The sequence below is a fragment of the Pleurodeles waltl genome, chromosome 5 (assembly GCF_031143425.1).
Source record: "Pleurodeles waltl isolate 20211129_DDA chromosome 5, aPleWal1.hap1.20221129, whole genome shotgun sequence".
Lineage (NCBI taxonomy): Eukaryota > Metazoa > Chordata > Amphibia > Caudata > Salamandridae > Pleurodeles > Pleurodeles waltl.
This window is the reverse complement of record NC_090444.1, coordinates 1,526,590,399-1,526,617,342: the sequence shown is the minus strand read 5'-3', so window position 1 is coordinate 1,526,617,342 and position 26,944 is coordinate 1,526,590,399. Positions and strand designations below refer to the sequence as shown.

At 43.9% G+C, this 26,944-nt stretch overlaps 1 protein-coding gene across 1 annotated transcript in view; it reads right to left on the bottom strand.

Annotated features, from left to right (window-relative positions):
- The window catches only part of CSMD1 (CUB and Sushi multiple domains 1), a 5,088,256-nt gene that overhangs the window by 789,028 nt on the left and 4,272,284 nt on the right, over positions 1 to 26,944 (bottom strand). The window contains exon 49 of the mRNA XM_069235813.1: positions 20,163 to 20,351. Within this exon, the coding sequence (XP_069091914.1) occupies positions 20,163 to 20,351 (189 nt within the window). The remainder of the gene's footprint in view (positions 1 to 20,162; positions 20,352 to 26,944) is intronic.

The following is a 26,944-nucleotide window of genomic DNA, read 5'->3' as shown; positions in this document are numbered from 1 at the left end:
ACAGTCAGATATGACTCCGATGATGAATCAGAATATGGGAGTTACTCTCCTACAGAGCGAAAGTGCCAGAACAGCCCCTGATGGTCTATCATTACCTATTACTGTTGGTCCAGCCATACCCTTATTTGCACAGACAAAAACTACTGTAGGTGAACAGGGAGCAATGTCCCAGATTATAATGAGGGGTGGTCATAATAAAGACAGTCAAAAAGTCTCTCCGTGGGACAGACTTTTGTTGGGTCAAGATCACTGTTAGACCTTAGTCCATTTGTAGATCTTCCAGATACTATGGCAGGGTCAAACATTAGTCAGAGTTTGAAATTATTGACACCGCAGACCCCAAATGGAGTTGCACAGCAGTTGCCACCAGTCCAAGCAATTAGCATTGACAGATCAGCAATTTACTGAATTGATAGACAAGCTGAATACCCCACAGAGTGCTCCTAAGGGAGAGGAGTGTTTCAATTTTGCTTGGCAAAGCATGGAAGCGGGTGAACTAATTGAAGGAACTATGGGGGTGAACAGGTTAGAATCCTATAGAGGCAGAATTGAGATATCTGTGCCCGAAGATTATAAGAGAAGTGAGCAACGTGATCAGAAATTAGCGGACTTGGCAGAGAAGTATGACATAGAAATAGAGAAAACAAAGCATTTGAAAAGGAGTTACAGATTTGATTTTGAGGCTAAAGATTTGGAACATATGAGATAAGCAGAATTAAAGCACACCTCAACCCCTTCGCTGTGGGCCTTTTCCACCTCAGGTGCCAGGCCTTTTTTTGGCTACTTGGAGCAGTTTGCGCTTAGGCCCTCGTTTTGTCCACATAAGTTACCCACGCCAAATTTGCACAACATTCTAGAGGTACCCAGAGTTTGTGGGTTCCCCTGAAGGAGACCAAGAAATTAGCCAAAATACAGCAAACATTTTTTTGGGGGAAAAAAGGCTGCAGAAGAAGGCTTGTATTTTTTCCCCTGAAAATGTCATCAACAATTGGGTTGCAGTGCTAAAATCACCAGCTTCCCAAATTTCAGGAACAGGTAGACCTGAATCAGAAAACCCCAATTTTTAACACAATTTTGACATTTTACTGGGACATACTCAGTTTTTACTATTTTTGGTGCTTTCAGCCTCCTTCCAGTTAGTGACAGGAATGGGTATGGGAAAACAATGCTGGATCCCAGAATGCTAAACATTTCTCAAAAGCAGACAGAATGCTGAAATCAGCAAGGGGGCATTTGTGTAGATCCTACAAGGTTTTCCTACATAAAATAACTGCTGCAAAAAATATATTGAAATTGAAGTTAAAAAACTAAAAATTTTCTCAACTCTGTAACGTTTTCCTGCAATGTCAGATTTTTTAAAGCAATATACCGTTACGTCTGGTGGACTCTGCGGGGATATAGAGGGCTTGTAGGTTAATCAAGAACCCTAGGTACCAACAGCCAATAAATGAGCTGCACCTTGCAATGGGTTTTCATTCTACACCGGGAATACAGCAATTCATTTGCTGAAATATAATAAAGTATATAAAATATAAAGAGTGTAAAATAGGTATCAAGAAAACCTTTGTATTTTCAAAATGAGCACCAGATAAGGTGTTGAGAAGCAGTGGTTATTTGCAGATCTCTGAATTCCGGGGTGCCCATACTAGCATGTGAATTACAGGGCATTTCTCAAACAGACGTCTTTTTTACACACTGTCTTACATTTGGAAGGAAAAAATGTAGAGAAAGACAAGGAGCAATAAAACTTGTTTTGCTATTCTGTGTTCCCCCAAGTCTCCCGATAAAAATGGTACCATACTTCCATGGGTAGGCCTAATGCTCATGACAGGAAACGCAACATGGACACATTACATTTTTACATTGAAATCTGACGTGTTTTTTGTAAAGTGCCTAGCTGTAGATTTTGGTCTCCAGCTCAGCCGCCACCTAGGGAAACCTACCAAACCTGTGCATTTGTGAAAACTAGACACCTAGTGGAATCCATGATGGGATGACTTGTGGGGCTCTCGCCAGGTTCTGTTACCCAGAATCCTTTGCAAACATTTTGGTGACAGTACATTCTGGAATCTGAGAGGAGGCACAAATTTACTTCCACCCAGGGTTCCCTGAAGTCTCCCGATAAAAATGGTACCTAACTTGTGTGAGTAGGCCTAGCGCCCGTGACAGGAAGTACCCTAAAACACAACATGAACACATCACATTTTCCCAAATAAAACAGAGCTGTTTTTTGCAAAGTGCCAAGCTGTGGATTTCGGCCTCTAGCTCAGCCGGCACCTTGGGAAACCTACCAAACATGTGCATTTTTTAAAACTGGACACCTAGGGGAATCCAAGATGGAGTGACTTGTGGGGCTCTTACCAGGTTCTGTTACCCAGTATCCTTTCAAACTTCAAAATTTGGCCCCAAAACAATTTTTCCTCATATTTCAGTGACAGAAAGTTCTGGAATCAGAGAGGATCCACAAATATCCTTCCACCCAGCATTCCCCCAAGCCTCCTGATAAAAATGGTACCTCACTTGGGTGGGTAGGCCTTGTGCCAGTGAAACAAAATGCCCCAAAACACTATGTGGACACATCAAAACTATCAAATGCTAAACTAACTATTTTTGCCTGCGTTTTTGGTCCTTGGCTCAGCAGCCATATAGGGAAACCTACCAAACCCAAACATTTCTGAAAACTAGACACCCGAGGGAATCAGGACAGTGTGGCTTGTGTACATGCCCCAATGTTTTTTCACCCAGAATCCTCAGCAAACCTCAAATTTAGCAAAAAATCCACACTGGGACAAATTTCCTACTACCCAACGTTCCCCTCAGTCTCCCGGTAAGAATGTACCTCACTTGTGTAGGTGGGACAAGAGCCTGTGACAGGGAAGAGCCAAAAACATGTCGAAATTGAGGGGGAACCAAAGCGGGTCCAAAAGGGCAGTTTGGAATAAAACATTTGTAGGCTGACAAGTGGGGTAGAAATGTTATCGGTATAGATGAGACAATACTGGGTGGTAGGAATTTTGTGGATTCCTGCAGATTCCAGAAGGTTCAATCACAAAAATGTGGGAAATGTGGGATTTCCAGCAAAGTTTGAAGTTTGCAGGGCATTGTGCGTGAGAAAATGGTACGGGGTGCATGTGAAGCACACCACCTTGGACTCACACAGATGTTTAGTTTTCAGATGTGTCTAGGTCTTGTTGATTTTTCTACATGGCAGAATCCCAAAGTCCAAAAAGTGCAGCCCTCACCATTCCAAGTGGGACGATACTGAGAGTTAGCCAAGCTCTCATGGCCCAAATGTAAAACCAAAAGCCAAGATAATCAAACGTCCTTTTGCTTGCCGTGGGATAAGATGTTTTAGTGTGCAGGGGGAGAGTTGAAAGGCTTTTACCCCCTTCAGTTGGGGTGGGGGCATAACCAGGCCCATTCTGGTTGGTAGCCACCAAGCCACTATTTTTTTTTTAATTCCTTGGCATCTAGTAGACTTTCTCTCCCCCCGGGGTGTGGATCGGGGGTAAATGCCCCATCTGCCCACTGGTGGGCAGAACAATTTTGGCCCCATTTATTTGGGGTGGGGGTATGGCCGTACCCAACCCTCTTATTTTGAAAAAAAATCTTTCCTGGTCTCTGGTGGGCTTTCTGCCCCCCTTGAGAGCAGATGGGCCTTCCAAAAATAGGCCAATCTGCCCCCATGGGGGGCAGATATGACCAACAGTAATGTGCCCCCGTGGTGAGTGACCCTTGCCCAAGGAGCTGCCCCCCAAACCACACACACATATACACACACACCAATCTCTGGTGCCTAAGTGGTTTCTGCCCCCCCACACCCCCCCTGGGGTCATATTGGCTTAATAGAAATAGCCCTCAAATGGAGCAGAATGGCCTAAAATAAATCCCACCCGGGGAGTGACCCTTGCCTAAGGGGTCACTCCCCGTGTGTGAAATTGATGCAAAAAATTAAAATCTCTGGTTTCTCGTGGTTTTGGCCCCAAAGGGGGGGCAGATTAGCCTAATAAAAATAGGGCGATCTGCCTCCAAGGGGGGCAAAAATGGAATAAATACAATTTTCCCCCCAGGGGAGTGACCCTTGCCTATGAGTTCGCTCCCCATATATAAAAACATAAAGTAAACAATAAAATATATATCCCTGGTGTCTAGGGTCAGATCGGCCTAATTTGTATCGTTTACAAATGATTATCCAAAATTGAGAGGGAAGCCAGTAGAGTGGTATCAGCAGACAGACAGGTTTGTGAAACTCGCAAAGTGTCTGTGGGAAGATTTAAAACACATTACTAGAGACTGGATTGAGTGTAAGAGGAGTGAAGATTGGCCAACAAGCGAACGGGAGAGGGACAAGAATACAGGTGCACCATCTTCTGAGGTAATGAAATGTTACTATAAGGTCATTGAATTCTTGAAAATGAGAATTTCACCCAAGAATATTGATTGTCAGAGGATAGCCAGGACAGCTCAGGAGCCAAAGGAGTCGATACATGCGTATTATGAGAGATTGTTGCAGGCATTTAAGCATTACAGTGGTACAGAAGCAATTGAGAAGAAAGACATGTTCCATTTTGTGTTCAGATTTGTGGAAGGGTTGAGACCTGAAATTAGCCAGCTGATTAGGAGTCATTGATTTGCTGGCCAGCAAAACTGATTAAAGAGGTGTTGTTGTATGTAAAATACTGCAGTGATGAGATTGAGTTGAAGCAGAAAAAGTTGAAAGAGAAGGCAATGGTGAGTATATGTCAGTGTGTTTTTACTGTCTCATTGGGATCCTGCTAGCCAGGACCCCGGTGCTCATAGTTTGTGGCCTAAATGTGTATGCTTGTGTAGTGCCTAACTGTGTCACTGAGGCTCTGCTAATCAGAACCTCAGTGTTCATGCTCTCTCTGCCTTTAAATTTGTGACTATAGGCTAGTGACCACTTTTACCAATGTCAATTGGCATACTGGAACACCCTTATAATTCCCTAGTATATGGTACCTAGGTACCCAGGGCATTGGGGTTCCAGGAGATCCACATGCATTTCTTTTGCCACCCACGGAGAGCTCAGACAAAACCTTACACAGGACTGCCGCTGCAGCCGGCGTGAAATAATGCACACGTTATTTCACAGCCATTTTCACTGCACTTAAGTAACTTATAAGTCACCTATATGTCTAACCTTCACTTACTGAAGGTTAGGTGCAAAGTTACTAAGTTTGAGGGCACCCTTGCACTAGCAAAGGTGCACCCACATAGTTCAGGCCATTTCCCCAGACTTTGTGAGTGCGGGGACATCATTACACATGTGCACTACCTATAGGACAATACCTATATGTAGCTTCACAATGTTAACTCCGAATTGTCCCCTAATTTCAAATCTGGTATTGGGGAGTGAATTCCATGCATCCTGGGTTCTCCACTGTGGCCCCCCAGTACTGCCAAAACAGCTCTCTGAGTTTTGCACTGCAGCTACAGCTGCAGCCACCTCACAGACTTGGTTCTACCCTCTTGGGGTCTGGGCAGCCCAGTCCCAGGAAGACAAAACAAAGCATTCCCTCTGAGAGCAGGGTGTTACACCCTCTCCCTTTGGAAATAGGTGTTACAGGCTGGGGAGGGGTAGCCTCTCCCAGCCTCTGGAAATGCTTTGAAGGGCACAGATGGTGCCCTCCTTGCATAAGCCAGTCTACACCGGTTCAGGGAGCCCCTAGCCCCTGATCTGGTGCAAAACTGGACAAAGGAAAGGGGAGTGACCACTCCCCTGTCCATCACCACCCCAGGGGTGGTGCCCATAGCTCCTCCAGTGTGTCTCAGACCTCTGCCATCTTGTTTTCAGAGGTGTGGGAGCACTCTGGTGGCCTCTGAGTGGCCAGTGCACGCAGGTGACATCAGATACCCCTCCTGATAGGTGCATACCTGGGTAGGTTACCAATCCTCCTCTCGGGCTATTTAGGATCTCTCCTGTGGGCTTCTTTTCAGATTACAACTTGCAAGAATCCACCAGGACTCCTCCGTACTTCTCTCTTTGACTTCTGCCAAGGATCGCCTGCTGACTTCTCCAGGATGCCTGCAAAACTGCAACAAAATAGCCAGAAGACTACCAGCGACATTGCAGCGCCTAACCCTGCCGGATTTCTCAACTGTTTCCTGGTGGTGCATGCTCTGGGGGCTACCTGCCTTAACCCTGCACTGGAAGCCAGGAAGAAAATCTCCCATGGGTCAACTGAATCTTCTCCCTGCTCCAGCAGGCAACGAACTACAGCCTCACCGGTACTCTGGGTCCCCTCTCATCTCGACGTGCATGGCCCCTGGAACACAGGTGGTGGACCCAAGTGACCCCGACTGTCCAGTGAGCCAACTGTGTGAATTTGGAGAAGGTAAGTCCTTGCCTTCCCTCCCCAGATAGTAATCCTGTGCACCATGTGATCTGCAGCTACAAAGGCATCTGTGCACATTTCCAAGAAATCCTGCATGCACAGCTGAGCCTAGGTCCCCAGCACTCCATCCTGCAATGCTCAGCTCCCTGAGTTGACCTCCGGTGTCGTGGGACCTCTCTTTGCAGTGTTGAGACAACCACTGTGTTCAGTCTTCTTGAACCCCTGTTCACGGACTCCTGTGGGTGCTTCCCTCCTTTCAGTGGGCTCTTTCCATTGCTGAGGGCCCCCTTGTCTGCTCTCCTGAGTGGCAACATCCTGGTCCTTCATGGGCCCGGGCAGCACCTTTTTTCTTCAACCATGACTCTTGCAGGTAGCAAGGCTTGTTTGCAGTATTTTGCCAAGGAAACAACTCTGCACCCTCCAGCACGCCATGGGACATCTTCTGCACAAAGCAGAACCTCCTACCTCCTTTCTTTGGTGCAAAACCAGCATCTTCTTCCAACTAGAGGCAGCCATTTTGTACCTTCATCTGGGGTTTAGTGGGCTCCTTCCCCCCCCCCCCGGACACTTTAGCGACTCTTGGAATTGGTCCCCTTCCTTTACAGGTCCAGGAATCCGTCTTCAGTGCTTTGCAGTCTGTTGTGGTCCTTTCAAAATCCTTTATCATGGCTTAAGTGTGTTTTGGGGGAAATAGTATTAATTTACTCCTGCTTTCCTGGATCCTTGGGTGGGGTCTCCTTTACAACCTTGGTGTTTTCTCACACTCCCAGTGACCCTCTACACACTACACTTGCCTAGGGGTGCACTTGTGGCTCGCATTCCACTTGCTCAGTATATGGTTTGTGTTGCCCCTAGGCCTAATGCATCCTATTGCATTTTACAGTGTTTGCACTACTTTCTGACTGTTTTACTTACCGGATTTGGTTAGTTGTGTATATTTTGTGTAGGTTACTTACCTCCTAAGGGAGTATATTCTCTGAGATATTTTGGAACATTGTCACTAAAATAAAGTACCTTTATTTTTAGTAACCATGAGTATTGTATTTCTTATGATATAGTACCTATATGAAATAAGTGGTATTGCATGTGCTTTGCATGGTTCCTAGGTCAGCCTTGGCTGCTCTGTTATAGCTACCTCTAACAGCCTAAGCTGCTAGAACACTGCTGCACTCTACTAATAAGGGATAACTGGACCTGGTATAAGGTGTAAGTACCATTGTTCCCCACTACAAACCAGGCCAGCCTCCACCAAATGGTCACAAATTGTCTCTGCTTAAATTGTAATACTGTCTGAAAGTTGTGAAATACTTGGGTAACCAGATTTAGAAGGGTTCAAGAAAGATATCCAGAGAAAGGGTTACAACCATATTGCAGATAAATCCCCTGGACACACAGAGAGATGTCAGGATGTTTTTAGGGATAGTAGGCTATTGTCGCCAATGGATTCCACATTTTTCAGTCATTTCGAGACCACTGCAGAAATTGACTCATAAGGAAGTCACTGATCCTATGGTGTTAGACCAGGCTGGAATGAAGGCGTTCACTGAATTGAGAGAGAGTCTGTGCAAGGCTCCAGCATTGGGTATGCCTGATTACAAGAAACCTTTCACATTGTTTTGTCATGAGCGTGATGCATGTTCTTTTTCTTTCTTGACACAGGTCCATGGAGGAGTAAACCGCCTAGTAGCAAATTTTTCAGCTACCTTGGACCCAGTTGCAGCAGCATTACCAGGTTGTTTGCGCACAGTTGCAGCAGTTGGTCAAAGCCTTACACAGTGTGAAGGCATTTTGATGGGACATCTCCTGATGGTAATGGTCTCTCATTCTATTGAGATTCTCCTTACAAGGACGAAAACCCAATATTTGACTGGTGCAAGGTTGACCAGATATGAAATGAGTATTATAGGGTCACCAAATGTGTCATTGAAAAGATGTACAGTGCTGAATCCAGCAAACTTACTTCCAAATGAAAATGTCAAAATTGAAAAGATGGAAGATGTTGGGCATGATTGCCTTGAAGTAACTGACTTGTGCACAAAACCGAGACCTGACATTAGAGACACCCACTTGGAAGAAAATGACCAAATTATCTTTGTTGATGGTTCTTGTCTGAGAGACAATGCAGGGACACCAAGAGGTGTCGTGCCGCTGTGAGCGGCACGAGCCGAACATTCGTCTCGGGCCGCGGCACACGGTCTGAAGACGCGCCATGTCCCCAGCCTGCTGTGCACATTTTGTGGCCCCAAATTGGGCATGGGGCCTCGTTCTTTTTTAGCGTGATGCGCTTCCAGGCAGGTCTGACCTCCCCCACTCACCTGTTCTTCTTTTCTTCTTCCTTTCCTGTTGTTTTGTTGTGCCTTCCTTTATGTCTTTTCCTTTTCCCATATTACCCCTCTCTTCCCAGCATTCCTTGTTCCCTACTCTCTATGGCTCCTAGTCCATTATGTTCTATGTGTTTTTCCCTATCTAAGATGGTATCCTTGTACTTCCTGGCGGTCGCTTCCTGTTTGTTGGTATTTAAGGGCTGTGATTCTTTCTCTCCTTGCACTGCAACACTTTCTGTTTGGATGGTGTCTTCGCTCCTGCTTCCTCGTATTCTATACTGACTCTCATCTGTTCCAGTGTTTTTTCCTGTACTTTTGCTCTTGTATTTACCTATTCATTTTGTTCCTGTTTTAGGAACCCTTCCTTTTTGGAGGATTTTTCCCCTTTCAGGGTATTTTTCCCTCTGGCACTACTTCTGAGGGACACGGCCTGCTCTTGGCGTTTCCATTGCCTGCAGAACCATGGCTACTAGAAAGAGTCGCCCCTACCTGGGCCAAGGCCGAACATTCAGGAACAAGATCCTCGCCACTCGTTCTGTGGATTTCAGGTTAAGGCAGCACGTAAGTCGTGACAGATTGTAGCTCCTAATACTCCCAATGTCGTCTAACACCATGGATGATACAGTGGCGGCTGCTGCAGATCCTGATCAATCTCTTCTGGCAACCATTCAGAAACAGCCTCAGGAACTGCAACAATTACACAATGAGAATGCTGCTTTACGACAGGCTTTGGCTTTCCGCAGTGCAGATGTTCCAGCCGTCTCCACCTCTACTCCTTGTTTCTCCGGTGAACCAACTAAACTGCAAGAGTTCCTCAATGCATTAACTGTGTATTTCGCCTTCCGACCCACCCAATTCTCCCACGTCAAGACAAAGGTGGGATATTTTATCAGTGTGCTATCCAGTCCTGCCTTGGCCTGCGCAACCCCGATGGTATCATCTAATGACCCAGTATTGTCGGACTATCCAGCCTTCGGGAATCGGTTCAAACAGATGTTTAGTCATCCAGGATTGGAGGACTCTGCTGAAGAAGCATTATGTGACATCCAACAAGGCTCACAAGATGTCCTCCAATATATTACCCGCTTTCGACAGCTAGCGGCTGAGACAACCTGGGTGGAACGAACTCTGGTGACTTTATTCCATGGAGGACTTAAAGAGGAGATTAAAGATGAGTTAGTACACTCCACCCGAGTTGAGGATCTTCGTGGTCTGATGGATCTAGCTCTTTCTATCGAATATCGTCTCCAAGAACGACGTATGGAGAAGAGAAAGAGTAGAGGATCTTTCCAGCCAAGCACTTCACGTGTCTTTTTGCATCGTCCTGAGAAACCTCGTCCTCCCGTCAGAAACACAGAAGGTGATCCTATGCAGGTGGATACTACTCGAGGCCCACTTTCCGTCAGCGAGCGGGAAGAAAGAAGAAAGAAAGGACTATGCCTGTATAGTGGTGCTGCCGGTCACATGCTTCGTACCTGCCCCGTTCGTCCTCTAAGGCCATCGAGAAACGCCTCTTCCCATCCTCTGTAAGAAGGGAGGGGACGGGATCATCTGCTATACCTTCCATCAGTTCATTCAAGGACAATGCCACAACTTTGTTTATGTTACCTGTGATATTACAGTTACCGGACGGTCACGAAGAAAGAACAATGGCTTTGCTTGATTGTGGTGCTAGTGGCATGTATATTGATAAGACTTGGGCCACAACACAACAAATACCAACACGACCCAAAGAAGTCCCGGAACAAGTTCACACAGTGGATAGATCCTTAATATCCTCTGGTCCAGTCAATACTAGCACCCTGACACTAAGTTTACAATTTGGGAACCACCAAGAACACATCTCATTTGACCTAATATCATCCCCCAATCATACTATCATTTTAGGAATTCCGTGGTTCATAAGACATAACCCTTATGTAAATTGGGAAACCCGGACTATTTCCTTGTCCTCACAGTTTTGTCATAGGACTGCTTTGCTCAGACGCATATTGGTCACCCAAGAGGTTGATGCCTACTGAAATTACTACCGGATGTTCCATCAATACAGTCCAAGAAGTCCCCGATCACTATCTATAATTTCAAGATGTATTCCAAAAACCATCCAGACCTGTGTTACCCCCTCATCGAGATTACGATTGTGCTATTCCCTTGGAACCTGGGGCGATCGTTCCCTTTGGGAGAATGTATTCACTCACAGAACCCGAAAGAAAAGTTCTCAAGGAGTATCTGCAAGAAAATTTACATAGCGGTCTTATTGTACCATCATCCTCTCCATCAGGGGCTCCTCTCTTTTTTGTACCCAAGAAGACGAAGGATCTTCGTCCCTCTCTGGATTTTCGAGGTCTAAATAAGATAACTATAAAAGACCGTTATCCTTTGTCCCTCATCAAGGATATTCTAGAGGCAGTCAGAGGGGCTCAACGATTTACCAAACTAGATCTTCGTGGAGCCTACCACCTTTTGCGTATCAAAGAAGGGGACGAGTGGAAGACTGCTTTCCGAACCCCATTTGGTCATTATGAGTACAGAGTTATGCCTTTTGGTCTCACTAATGCTCCCTCAATTTTCCAAAGATTTATGGACTCTGTGTTCTCTGATCTCTTAACCATACGGTCGTCGTGTACTTAGACGATATCCTTATTTACGTTAGTCGTCCTGAACTTCATTCTTCTCACGTGAAACAAGTCCTCCAAAGACTCAGGGAACATCAACTGTCCTTTAAACCAGAAAAATGTGAGTTTGACAAGACCGAAGTCAAATATTTGGGATATTACCTTAGTCCCACTGGAATAGCTATGGACCACGAAAAGGTACAAGCCATCCTAGACTGGCCTTCCCCTTTCTCTATTAAGGAAACGCAATGTTTTCTAGGACTAGCTAATTTTTATCGACAATTCATCTTAGACTTTGCAGAACAAACCAGCCACATAACTCAAACATTAAAAAAGGAGAATTTAAAGAAAGGCTTTGTCTGGACAAGGGCGGCTGATATAGCTTTTCAGAGTCTAAAAAAGGCCTTCACTCAAGCACCGATAATGAGACATCCAGATACCAACAAACAATTTATTGTTGTTACTGATACTTCTGAAAGAGCCATCGGAGCTGCCTTACTCCAACAACAAGAAGATGACGGTCTTGAACATCCTGTTTTCTATTTGTCCCATGTACTCTCTGCGTTGGAACAACATTACTCAGTACTAGAAAGGGAGTTTTTAGCCCTGAAAACAGCCTGCCTAGAGTGGAGACAGTTTCTTGTGCGTTCCAAAGAGCCCTTCGAGGTGAGAACAGACCATCGTAACCTACAATGTTTATGTAATTTTCTATGCCAGAACAGTCGCCAGGCTCATTGGGCCTTTTTCTTCAGTCAGTATGACTTTTATGTCACCTATTTTCCTGGATCCCAAAACATACTGGCCGATGCTCTGTCTCGCTGTTATCCAGATTGTACTCCTACCCCATCACAATATCTACTTGAGCCCAGTAAAATCATCGGAGTAGCTCAATCTTTCCTGGATGAGGTACAACTGGAATATGCCAACCTATCTGATCAAGAGTTAAAGAAACGAAACCCCTTAATACGTAAACTGAAGGGGTATTATTATTATAAGAACCTGTTGTTCCGCCCTACTAACAGAGTAAGAGAAAAGGCGCTACAAATGTGCCATGATTCTCTGGTTGCTGGTCATAGAGGCATCAAGGCCACACAGGAACTACTCTCGCAGTCTTTCTGGTGGCCTACTTGGAAACTGGATGTCGAAAGATACGTTCAGGCTTGTCCCATATGTGCTCGAGTAAAAATACCCCGTACCAGACCTGCAGAATTACTACAACCATTACCTGTTCCATCGACTCCCTGGCACACCATTTCTACTGATTTCATGTGTTCGCTACCTCCATCAGCAGGAAACCGGGTTATCATGGTCACAATAGATTCCTTTACAAAGATGGCTCACTTCACTGCCCTGAAGAAATTACCTACTTCCCAAGAACTAAGTCAGATATTTATCCATCATATTTTCCGTCTCCATGATCTCCCGGTTTTGGAAACATTTCTGTAGGATACTGAATATCATTATAGCACTATCATCTGGTTTCCATCCACAAACCAATGGACAGACTGAGCGTCTCAACCAAGGATTGGAGCAGTAGCTTCGCTGCTTTTGTAATTCTACCCAGAGCAACTGGAACACTTACCTTCCTATCGCTGAATTCTCTTACAATAACACTGTCCATAGTGCCTCCAAGGTCACCCCCTTTTTCTGTCCTTATGGCTATCATCCTACCTCTTTTCCTACTATCCCTCAGTCTACCTCTTCTCTTCCTGCTGTCACTTCATTTTCCAGATGACTTTTATAGATTCATAGATTGATTCGATCTAACTTGTTGAACACCGAGAGATACATGAAGAGAATAGCAGTTAAGAATCGTAGGGATGCTCTGGTATATCACCTACAGGATAAAGTCTGGCTTTCTTCAAAATGTTTGCCTTTACGCCTTTCTCAGAATAAGTTCACACCTCGTTACTACGGTCCTTTCCGTATTCTTCAGCTGATTAACCCTGTCACTGTCCGTCTTCACTTGCCTCGTACCTGGAGGATTCATCCGGTCTTTCATGTTTCCCAGCTCAAACCCTATGTACCTGATCCTTACTCTCGACAGTTTCCTTGTCCTCCTCCTTTGTTAGTGGATGATGTACCAGAATATGAGGTACAAGAGATTTGTGACTCTCCTATCTTAACAAAGGTCTTCAGTATCTGATTCATTCGAATGGTTACCCTCTCAGTGAATGCTCTTGGGAAGATGCATCTTCTGTTCACGCCCCTCTTCTGATTCGTCATTTTCACCGCTTGTTTCCGCACAAACCTGGACCTTCGGGGGGGGACCTACTGTGCACATTTCAAGGCCCCAAATTGGACATGGGGCCTCGTTCTTTTTTAGCGTAACGCGCTTCCAGGCAGGTCTGACCTCCCCCACTCACCTGTTCTTCTTTTCTTCTTCCTTTCCTGCTGTTTTGTTGTGCCTTCCTTTATGTCTTTTCCTTTTCCCATATTACCCCTCTCTTCCCAGTATTCCTTGTTTCCTACTCTCTATGGCTCCTAGTCCATTATGTTCTATTTGTTTTTCCCTATCTAAGATGGTGTCCTTGTAATTCCTGTCGGTCGCTTCCTGTTTGTTGGTATTTAAGGGCTGTGATTCTTTCTCTCCTTGTGCTGCAACACTTTCTTTTTGGATGGTGTCTTCGCTCCTGCTTCCTCGTATTCTATACTGGCTCTCATCTGTTCCAGTGTTTTTTCCTGTACTTGTGCTCCTGTATTTACCTATTCATTTTTGTTCCTGTTTTAAGAACCTTTCCTTTTTGGAGGTTTTTTCCCCTTTCAGGGTTTTTTTCCCCTCTGGCACTACTTCTGAGGGACACGGCCTGCTCTTGGCGTTTCCATTGTCTGCAGCACCGTGGCTACCAGAAAGAGTCGCCCCAACCTGGGCCAAGGCTGAACATTCAAGAACAAGATCCTCGCCACTCGTTTTGCGGACTCCAGGTTAAGGCAGCACGTAAGTCGTGACAAGAGGAGGATATGCCAGTCATGACAATTACTGGTATTTCGGATGCTTCTTGGCTTTGAGGAGTATATTCTGCCCAAGAAGTGGAACCGGTAGCCCTTACTAGGTCGTGCAAGGCTTCTGCTCAGCTGAAAGTTACAATCTATACAGATAGCCAATATGGATTTGGAATAGTCCATGATTTTGGTCAGTTGTGGTCACAGAGACGTTTCACAACCTCTTCTTGTTCACCAGTGAGACATGGTGAAAGGATTAAAGAATTGTTACATGCTTTTCAAATACCTGAAAGGATTGCCGTGGTGAAATGCAGTACACATCTGAAGTCGCAAGACTTTGTCTCATTGGGAAATGGATATGCGGATCAAGTCTCAAGGTTTTGCGCATTGAACTGTATATTTTTCAAATACAAGTGGGAATTGTTATCCGAAGAAGATGAAACCTGTACAAGCTATGTATTGAAAGTAATTGACACCTTGGAGGAATAAAAAAAGGTTGCAGAATTATGCTGACAGGGAGAAAAAACGTTAATGGAGCAAGATGAAATATGTGCAAAGAAAAGATGAATTGTGGGTTTCAGAAGAGGGTCAACTGGTTTTGGCAAACAGTCTGTTGTCTCAAATGGCAAGGTATTATCATGGTCAAGCACATATTGGGAGAGAGGCAATGATTTGATTGTTCAAAGATGATTGGTTCAATCCAAAGTTTAGACAAGTTGCTGAAGCAGGTTGCCATCGTTGTGTCATTTGCCAACAACTAAACATGGGAAAGGGGACAGTGATTAATTTGATCCACATTTCAAGAGCAGCAGGTCCATTCAGCAGAATGCAGATGGATTTTATTGAGATGCCTATGTGTGGAAGTTTGAGCTATGTGTTGGTGATTGTTTGCATTTTTAGTCACTGGATTGATGCTTACCATACACGAAGAAATGATAGTCTCACAGTAGTGAAACTACTGCTTATAGAGCTGATACTGCTTTTCGGGGTTTCCGATCTCTTTAGAATCAGATAGGGGAAGTCACTTCAGCAATGAAGTAATTAGATTACTGTGTGCAGCCTTGAACATTGAGCAGAAGTTACATTGTAGTGCCCTGAAGCATCAGGACTAGTGGCACAGATGAATGGTACCTTGAAGTCAAGAGTTGCAAAGAAGTGTGCGTCCACAAATTTGAAATGGCTTGACGCATTGCCTTTAGTGTTTATGTCAGTGAGAAACACACCTGACAGGAAGACAGAATTGTCACTGCATGAGATCCTCACGAGTAGAGCAATGAGGTTACCAGCGGTGGTAGAAAATGCACTTGTCAACATTACAGATGATATGGTGTTTGATTAGGCAAAGGTCTTGCTGATGTGGTTTGTTCTTTCTCTCAGCAGGTGAAAGCCACCACACTGCCACTGATCCATGACCCAGGACGCAATCTGAGAGATGGAGAATGGGTTGTGGTCCAGAAACACGTGAGGAAAACGTGTTTGGAGCCTCACTGGAAGGGACCGTATCAGGTAGTTATGACAACTACGACAGCTGTGAAGTGCGCTTGAATTCCAAACTGGATTCATGCAAGTCATACAAAGAAAGTGGCATCTCCACTGGATCACGAGGAAGAAGAGTTGTTGAGAGTACCAACAACAGTGAAACAAGTCTCAGGGCCGGAAAGAGAACAGAGGGGAACTGAGACCGGATCTGAGCTTGTTGAGGACGGTTCAGTCACTCCTGTGAGAGACGAAGGAGAAGATCTCCAGGAGGGTGACTGAGAGCCTATCACAATTGAGGCAGCAGGAGAGCCTAGTCAGAGGAGGGCTTCCCAGAAGCAGATGATCTAAGGAGACAAACAGAGCAATTGCCGGACCCAGAAGAGAAAGGAGTTGAGGTGGATCAAAGTCACTGTGCTCTGACTCCTCCTGAACCGATTGCAGGTCCGTCAAGAGAAAATACCACAGAACAAGAAGAAGGTTCAAATTCAACTGTGAAAAGAACATTGACAAAAGGTACAAAGAAAGGAGATAAGTGGCTTTAGTCGCAAGTAGAAAGAAGAAAAGAAGTGGTTGAGACAACAATCGAGGAAGAAGTAGATACAACAAGGAGAGAAGATCTTTGTGGAGGAGAATTGAATGGTGATTGAAAGTTGAAAAGAAAGAGAATACCAAGTCGAAGATAAGCAGGTCCTGAATGGCCGTATGTAACTACAAGTGAATGGCAGGCAAGAGTTTTTGTCTTTTTGTTTTGATAGAGACATTCCAGGTCAGTATTTTGGCACTTGAAGAAAGCTGATGAACTGAACTGTTGAAACAATCTGAGAGAACATTTTTAAGAAAGAGACTGTTGAAAGTAACCGGAAGAGACATTGATAACCCGATTTGATTTTTGAAACCTGATTTTGACAAGCTGCTTACCGATTTTGACAAGCGATCCTGGAAGTGAGACTGAAAGCTGTAAATAATCGCTGAAAGAAGACTTGTCTATTTTTGATTTTTGTTGCAAGTTTTTCAAAATTTTCTCCTGCTTTCTGATTCTTTACAGATCATGAGTAACATTAGTCAAAAAGGTAAGAATACTAGGCACTGTAAATATATAAGCATTGGTTTGGCAATTATGTGTGGGATATTGTCTCTGGTGTTGATTGTGCGTATGTCTGTATGTTTGTTCTTGATAAGAGTGAAGCCAACCATACTTCTGTTTTTGAGATAACTACTGCACTAACGGCAATGGAGAAGTTTAGGTTAGATGAGAAATATTTGCATCAGGATACTAAAGCGTAAGAGGAACTTTCTTCTAATGTCTTCTATTGCTTGTTGAGTGAGTATGTTGAGACAATAGATGCGAGGAATTGTTATGTGTGTAGGCAGATTCCTTCATCAGTTGAGGAAGGAGTTACTTATCACAGCTTGCCATTAACATATGGAATAAGTTGTAGTCTGCTACTAACAAGATTTTATAATTAGGAGTATATACAGTGCTTTTTTTCGGATGGTGACATTGGTTCATACCCAATTGGCTTATTTAATTTACTTGTAAGTCCCTTGTCAAGTGCACTACATGTGCGCAGGGCCTGTAAATTAAATGCTACTAGTGGGCTGCAGCACTGCTTGTGCCACCCACATAAGTAGCCCCCTAACCATGTCTCAGGACTGCCACAGCAGTGCCTGTGTGTGCAGTTTCACTGCCACTTCAACTTGACATTTAAAAATACTTGTCAAGCCTTAAACTCCCCTTTTTCTACATATAAGTCACCCCTATGATAGGCCCTAGGTAACCCACGGGGCAGGGTGCTGTGTAGGCAAAAGGCAGGACATGTACTTGTGTAGTTTACATGTCCTGGTAGTGTAAACTGCTGCAAGGCCTGCTCCTTTCATAGGCTCACATTAGGGCTATCCTCATGTACTGTTTGAGTGGTAGATCCTAATGTGAAAGGAGTTGTCAGGTCATATTTAGTATGGCCAGAATGGTGATACAAAATCCTGCTTAATGGTGAAGTTGGATTTTATATTACTATTTCAGACAACCCCATACATAGGATGCTCAGTCACACTTGCATTGATCTGCATATTGACACTTACATGTCAAAGGACAGTAGCCTGCCCTCACACAAAGGACTGCCACACCCCCTACTGGGACCCTGGCAGACAGAATGGAGCTGAAAGGGGACCTTGTGCTCTTCTAAGCCACTCTTTGAAGTCTGCCCCACTTCAAAGGCACATTTGTGTATTTCAGCAGGGTCTCTGACCTTACCAACTTAGACACTTCTGAGGTAGACACTCTACTTCATCAAGACACTTCCTGGAGAAGAAAACCTGGACCAGAACCTGCAACCTGCCAAGAAGAACTGCCTGGCTGCCCAAAGGACTCACCTGACTGCTTTTCTGCAAAGGACTGCTGTCCTGTTGTTGCCCTGCTGCTTTGCTGATCTCTGGCTGTGCTGATAAGTGTTCTCCAATGGCTTGGATAGAGCTTGGCTCCTGTTCCCTGAAGTCTCAGGGCCAAAAAGACTTCATTCCTGCAAAAAACCTCCTCGTGTGGTGAAAATCGACGCACAACCTGCAAGAAACAACGCACAGCCTGCATCACGGATCGAGGCAGCCCCAGAGTTGCTATAGAAAATTTGACGCATGGCCCACTGGATCGATGCAAAGCCGAGCCAGAACGATGCAGCCCGACTTCCTGAGAGGAGTCGACACAGCTTCTGCTGTGCAACAGAAATGTTCACGCATCGCCCACCAGATTGACGCAGACCCTGTGACTTCGTCCTGCAAGTGCCAGATTTCAACGCATCATCCCCGGGGTGTCCGAAAACCCCGCAACCCAAAGACGATCCAAGTCCGCGTGCCGGAAATCGGCGCAAAGACTTCCCTGCATGGAAAATAAATGACGCATTGTCCGTGTGCGGCCGGAGAAATCAACGCACATCTCCCTGTTTTCCACACATTTCCTCTTCAGCGATCCCTTGTGGAGAATTTGAAGGCAGACCAGGTACTTTGTGCTTGCAAGAGACACTTGTTGCTTTTTAAGAGACTAAAGAAACTTTATATAATTTTTACAGTGATATTTCAATGTATACTTATTGCATCCTGATCGTTTTAACCTGCAACTTATCAGACAAATATTATACATTTTTGTAAACACTGTGTGGTGTATTTTGCGGTGTTCTACTGTGTTATTGCATGATTCACTGCACAAATACTTTACACATTGCCTTCTAAGTTAAGCCTGACTGCTCAGTGCCAAGCTACCAGAGGGTGGGCACAGGATAATTTGGATTGTGTGTGACTTACCCTGATGAGAGTGAGGGCCCTTGCTTGGACAGTGGGTAACCTGACTGCCCACCAAAGACCCTATTTCTAACAAGAACAATAGAGATACTGAGTGGAGTGGAAGCTGCAACAATAGTCCTTATTACACGCAGGGCCATCTTGCATGATGTAATAAATCTGCAATAATACAAGACAGTGAAAGTCACAGCCTTGCTTTACTCAGGCCTGGGAAGGTGTTACATGGGTGGGGTGTGATCCCAAGTATCCACCCAGGGTGTTTGGCACATTTCAAGATTTCCTAGCACCAGTAAACCTGGGAATGTGTCAAAATGGTATGATTTCCCAGGGGAGGCGTAATCAGGATAAATATGTATACTTCTACTTGTTTTTCCTCTGTCTGCATGCGCTACATTCTGCTGCGCATATAGGAAGAGGAAAACATCTCAGAGGATTGTTTTGCGTCCCTTCCTGCATAAATACAATCCCACCTGTAACACAGGCACCCTTGTACTATGGTGCAAGTGTGCATGTGCTGGCGTTTGTCAGGCACTAGAGTGCCAGCTCAGTGGAGAGAAAGAATGCATCATATCTTAAAAGATAAGACACATTCCTGCCCTCTTCCTTTGACGCAGCGCAGCAAGTTGTCTTGCTGCGTTGCAGTACGTCAAATGTTAGTAGTCTCCCCCCTCGTCTTTAGGGATACTCTGTTACATTCAACAGCTGAAACAAAACCTCCGACAATGAAACCATATGTATAGCATTTGAGGGATGTGAATCACATTAAAACACAAGGCCATTGAATTACAGAACAGTCCTGAGTAATAGCCTGCCTAGAGACGTACGATGCCAATTGAGGTTATTTGATTGTGTTGTTGGAAATGTGAGACTGCTTGGTATCTTTAAGCCAACCTACCAGCTCAAAACGCCAGCTAGCCTGCTGCAAATAAAATAGTTTGCGTACCTTCGGCAGAGAATAAGGCAACATAAAAAACAATAATGTCTCGAGTTCAAAATGCGCTGTCAATAGAACGCCTCGTCAGATGCAATATCTCTACTCAGTCTGCCATGCTCTCTATTACGCCCTTCTATTTATATTCGATATTTTGAGCACGCTCGCACATTATAATGAGATGTATATCAGTATGTATTGAGAGATTGAAGTAGCTCCTTACCTTGACAAATTGGCAAAGGAGAATTCCACTCGTACATTCCATTATGGTTTCGCCTACATGTTGCATTGCTGCTGCCAACCATATGATAACCCGTTTTGCAATAATACTGCACTCTGCTATCAAGTCGACCTCCAGTTTTATTCAAAATTCCTCCATTTTTTAAGGTATCTTTGAAGCTGCAGTATGTTGCTGCAGGGATAAAACACGTATTGCAAATTGTTACTCAAATTCAGTAATAACTTCTACTGTAAGAATGTGCACAAGCATATATATTTCATAAACCAGTACAAACAGAAACATGTAACAAATTTGTCATAATGTAAAAGCTACGCTAGACGTAATATTTTGTCAACTTTCTTCAGCATTTCACTTGAATATCTGGAGAACCTCAGCATCAATCTCTTGCAACGTGGGGTTTGACTCCTCAAAAAGATATATATGTTTTTTTTTGTGTTTGACTTATATTGCCACTCATCTGTGAGTTAAACATCTCGACGATAGTTTCAAGTTTGCATGTAGCCATTTCCTCTTCACTGAGATCACACCAGGACTCTCTCCATGAGTGCAGCATCTGACTTAATTTGTGGCTAGGATGATTATGGGATCATCTGTCAGAAAAATGTAATCACAATTCCTGGAAACTTATTAGTTTATATAGATTATAAATAAAATCAGCACTTTACAATTCTCTATTTCCTACAGCAGAGTCGTGCCCAGATAACTATTAGGCAAAATATTTCTCCTCAGTGTAACACATCAAATACACTGTCCACCTGGCACAGACCTTACACACAGATGTCTTGACACATCATGAAGGGCCTACTGAAACCTTTTGAATATTTAAATGTAATATATAACCATACTTAAGTCAAATTTGGGATTATGGATCCCAAATAAAAATTCACAGTATAGTGTTTTTGGATATTTAAGGCTGCCGGAGTTCATGGATAGAATTCAACTGGTTCCACAATAAGGGCCATATTTATACTCCGTTTGCGCCGAAATTGCGTCGTTTTTTTTGACGCAATTTCGACGCAAAACTAACGCCAACTAACGCCATATTTATACTATGGCGTTAGAGGCGAATAGCGCCAAAGTTCCCGGAATGTGCGTCATTTTTTAGCGTGAACCCCTTCCTTGCGTTAATGATATGCAAGGGAGGCGTTCCCGTCTAAAAAATGACTCCCAGGCCTTTACGTGGTATTTATACTCCCGGGCAAAAGCGACGCCCGGGAGTGGGCGTGGCTAAAAACGGCGCATTTGCGCCGCTTTTTAACGCCTGGGTCAGGCATGGCGTTAAGGGACAAGTGGGCTCAAAATGAGCCCACAGTGCCCTCCCCTGCCCCCAGGGACCCCCCCTGCCACCCTTGCCCACCCCAGGAGGACACCCAAGGCTGGAGGGACCCACCCCAGGGACATTCAGGTAAGTTCAGGTAAGTTTTTTTTTTTTTTTTTTTTTATAATATTTTGTGGCATAGGGGGGCCTGATTTGTGCCCCCCTACATGCCACTATGCCCAATGACCATGCCCAGGGGACAGAAGTCCCCTGGGCATGGCCATTGGGCAAGGGGGCATGACTCCTATCTTTACAATGATAGGAGTCATGTTGATGGGGGATGGGCGTCGTTAAAAAATGGCGCAAGTCGGGTTAAGACGATTTTTTCGACGTAACCTGACTTGCCCCATTTTAAGACGCCCATGCACCATTTTCCCCCTACGCCGGCGCTGTCTGGTCTACGTGGTTTTTTCCCACGCAAACCAGGCAGCGCCGGTCTGATTGCGCCGTCTAACGCCATTCCATAAATACGGCGCCCGCATGGCGCTTCAGAATGGCGTTAGACGGCGCAAAACTTTTTGACGCTAAACTGCGTTAGCGCAGTTTAGCGTCAAAAAGTATAAATATGGGCCTAAATCCGCACACTTTGCAATTCTTATGCGACCTCCAATGGGAAGTCCTGGTCCCATTCCCTGAAATTCCAATAGTGCCAGTAATACTTGTTACCAACTCCATCAGAATTAAAGAGCAGCTCAGAAAGAGCCCAATGGCAGGAAAAAAGTTTGTTTCCCGGACAATGGTCCTTCTGGCTGTTTTACACATACTTTTAGGATTGTTACTCAATCCATTAGATTTACCATAGTCTGTGAAAAGGTTGTACTAAAGGTGATAATAGGATGGAAATGTAGCTCTTAAAATGTCAATATTGTAGGGGTCTGTAGAAGTAAGGTCTTACTAACTTGGACAATGGTTTTCTGTGGTATAGAAAACGGTAGAGTTTGCATATTCTCTTTTCCAGCATGCTCAATCTTGGAGATTGACAGAGCTATGAGCAGTTGACGAGAGAATCAGTAGGACTGCAACTAAATTCCTATATCTTATGTAGCTGTGTACTACTTGGGATTTGGAGATTCATGAACAAGAAGAAAAGGTATGAGTAGCATAGTACATCTATGGTCCTTAGAGTTTCTACTTTTTAAGTTGTATGTACAATGCTTGTGGCGCTTATGACAAACATTTTGTATTTTATAGTTACTTTGAAAGATTTTGGGTCAGACTCCCTCAGCCATTGGATTTAGACATTGTCAATCACATTGAGAATCACCCACAGTAGTACTTTAGTATACTATTTGGAAGAAAGTACCTCTTTTGTGTTATTAACCCCATTTTTGTAGACAGATGCTGCTGTTTTCTGACTCTGGGAACTGCCCCAACTCATTGCTCTGATGCCTAAAACATGTCAAAACTAGCTTACTCATATTTTGCATATTTAACATTCCTATACAGCCATAATATATAGTGTCCCACAATACACCCATGGCATTAAATGTTAAATGTCCTACAGCACTATCTACAACACTATTGTGCCATCCATTGGTGTGACAGCACGGACATTACCTTAGGTCTGCCATTGTAGCCTGGCTGCTGCTTTTTTAACACATATTTTGATTGTAGAAAACCTCCCTTTTAAATATTAATATCATGCCTATTGTTGCCTTGTATCCCACAAGCCAGGATGCATGTTTTTTAAAAGTAGAACAGAGAGAAATTTAAAGTTAACATGTCCTTACATTAACTTGTTGGGGCACAGACAGACACACATGCACTCCTGCACCTGAGTGAGGAATCATGATGCACTTTGGATGTTTTCGTAGTCTGGAAAACAATCCAAACTATGCATAGGCATTGTGCCACATTGAGGAATAATCTCTAATGCTGCTTGGATTATTTCCTACCGGCAGGAAAAAAAAAACAATGTGATGAGCTCTTTGCTGGGGCACAGATACAGACACAGAAACACTCAAACACATACACATCTCAGTGCGGAACTCAGACATTTTTTAACACTAGACACCTGGAGGAGTCTTTGGTGATGTGACTTGCAAGTATGCCAATACTATTTCACAGCTTACAAATTGGTTAAAAAGGTCCTCAGATTTCCATCATGGAAAGTTCCAGAATGTGTGGGAGATAGCCAACTTCCAACATGCAGTTTTTTCACTTCTTCCAGTAAACACAGTACCAATCCTGCACTCAAATACTGCAGATAAGTTGATAACTCGACTCTCAGACAATCCAGAAGAACAGAGATTTGGTTCAAGCCTATGGAGAAATATGTTCCTGTGTTAGGTAGACTGAACAAAACACGAATATTTTTGGGATCAAATGCTGAAAGTATGGCAAAAATGTTGCTTGCATAGTCATCTAATCCGGTCTAGGGAGGTCTGATGGCCAGTTATAGAAATATTAGGATGTGGTTGTAGTATCTGTGACAAAAATACAGGTACCATTAATTGGAATTTACGTTCAACAGTTTTTCACATAGAAAACCCACCCATCTGGTACACTATGCTCAGAAAATGTAGAGGAACAAAGCTTGAGGGCCAGGCCTTGTGCAAGACATGTTCCCGTGTGTGGGAGAGGGGAGGTATTCCCAAGTTTAGGGAATAAATGCTAAAATACTAACAAGCAACATCTTGAGTACAATGTCACAGACAGTCAATCAGAGTGCAAGGCGTCTGACACTAAGTGATAGAAAACGTAGGATATGGTGATGTTCCATACAACTTACAACTTAGGGGTGACCAAAGAAAGTACTTTGTACTGGGAATACACTTCCAGCTACTTTCTAAATTCTCTACACCCAGTTTATTGACTGTAGTGACCCCAAAGGTATAGAAACAACATACATGCTTGGTACACCTACACTCAGGATACCCAGCAAAACAAAGTGGGATATGTTCCTGCTCGATGGAGACTGGAGGTAACTGCAATGTTTTGAGGAAAAAATGCTAAACATCTGACAAATGCCTTGGTCAGAGTGTTCTATTGTAAGGCAAGTCAGGACAAAGAAGGTCTGGATTAGTCAGCTACAATTAGACAATACATAGATTTTTATACTTTCTATATAGTTCTGACATTGATTTATCATCAAATGAGCAGTGCACCATAAGCATGATTCTGCCAAAATGTAATGATCTGCACTAATCGTGCATGATTGACTGTGCAGACTACAGCCCCTAGGAAAACTCAAATATTTGGTGTTATCACACTCCAGACATTTGGGGCTGCATTTCCTTAGTAAATGTTCCAATATGTGTGTGTATTAAAGAAATGAAACCGAAAAATTAGCAAACGTGTTAAAAATTTAAATATCTCCACCTTATTCATTAAGCACAGAATGATGCAAATCACTGGCAGTGTAAGGGTTAAGCATCATTAGGTCTCAAGGCTTTTGTGCAAACTGACTGGTTTCTTGATGGAATTAGGTCCATGCTAAATGTCATCTGGTACTACCTACACATATATAGCTGAAGTTTACTGTGACAGTCCTACCTACCGAAATCTCTGGACTAAAGGAATTTTCTGAGGTACCTTGAAAAGTGATTTTCATTCCTGTTTTGTATATATGAGAGCTAATAGACGATGACTGTGCCAGAATTGTGCCAGAATTTAAATGCTGCAATTAATCAGGATCTCATTGGTATTAGAGTTTTCATCCTTGGTGTAGTCTCCCTTAACTTTTTGCCTCTGTTTCCTGAGGTTGTTGATGTGTGCTGGACTCTGTTTTTGCTGTTTTTGTTAGTCTGGGCACTTTACCACTGCTAACCAGTGCAAGAGTGCAAGTGCTCCTATACAAAATGTGTATGTAATTGTTTCATCCATGATTGGCATATTTGAGTTACTTGTAAGTCCCTAGTACAGTGCACTAGAGGTTCCCAGGGCCAGTCAATCAAATGCTAGTAGTGGGCCTGCAGCACTGGTTGTGCCACCCACAATAGTAGCTCTCTAAACATGGCTCAGACCTGCCACTGCAGTGTCTGTGTGTGCAGTTTTAAACTGCCAATTCGACTTGGCAAGTGTACCCACTTGCCAGGCCTAAACCTTCCCTTTTCTTACATGTAAGGCACCCCTAAGGTAGGCCCTAGGTAGCCCCATGGGCAGGGTGCAGTGTATGTTTAAGGTAGGATATATACTAATGTGTTTTATATGTCCTAACAGTGAAATACTGCTAAATTCGGATTTCACTATTGCAAGGCCTATCCCTCTCATAGGTTAACATGGGGGCTACCTTTAAATATTATTAAAGTGTAGATTCCCTTTGGGAGCGGGTAGACATGTGGAGCTTCTGGTCTCTGAGCTCACAATTTAAAAATACATATTTTAGTAAAGTTGATTTTAAAATTGTGCGTTTGAAAATGCCACTTTTAGAAAGTGAGCATTTTCTTGCTTATACCATTTGTGACTCTGCCTGTTTGTAGATTCCCTGTCTGGGTCCGTTTGACAGTTGGGCTGTTTGCTCCTCTCTCTAGACAGTGACACAAATGGAGCTGGGGTGTAGCCTGCATATCCTGATGAGCCACCTGTGCTAGGAGGGAGGGGAGGAATGGTCACTCACACCTGAAAGGGCTGTGCCTGCCCTAACACAATGCAGTCTCCAACACCCTGGTGTGTGTCTGGGGCCTGGCCTGGGCAAGGCAGGATTTCACAAACAAGAGCGACTTTTCTTTGAAGTAAGCCTATTTCAAAGGGCAAAGTGGGTATGAGAAGGACACCCAAAACCACAGACTGTGGTTGTGGTAGCAGTTCCAGACAATTCTTGTGGCAGGCATAGCAACATTAATCTTCTTGGACCTCTATGCTGTCTTTACCTCCGTGTGTCTTGCCAGATTGGTAGAAAATGCTCAGCTAGATAATGATTAGAGAGAAGGATCTTGAGTGGATTTGTTCCTTGCTCGACTGTGATCCAGTAAAACATCTTTATGTCTCCTTTCAGGTCAACAGGAAGCCCCCTTTCCTGAGAAGGTGCACTGGGAACCTAGGGGAGCCCTGCATTTAATAAACAGGCACTTTTAATAGGATTCTATGCCATAGAAAATGCTACCTATCATTAGTGATGACAACCACATTAACTCATTTGGAATACATAGTACATCTTCTACAAAGGTTCAGCATGGAAGGTTGTTTAGTATGAACATTTGTGTCTCTTTTTCCATCACTCCCTCAACCCAGAACAAAAAATAAACAATGATTTGAGGTTTTAGAGTACCTCAATCCCCGAAAAGTAAAGGTTAATAAATTAAGGGTTGTTGTGGTTAATACTTCTCTTTTCAAGATATTGCTTTTCTCGTCTTTATTCAAGTATATGGGGATCCCCTCGATCCAACTAGTTATTATATTCCATCATCATTAATGAAATGTTTAGTGAGCAGCAACAGACAGGGCATGGAGCTACAGGCATGTCGTTTGATAAGCATTCAAGAGGGCCCTAAATTGTTGTGAAATC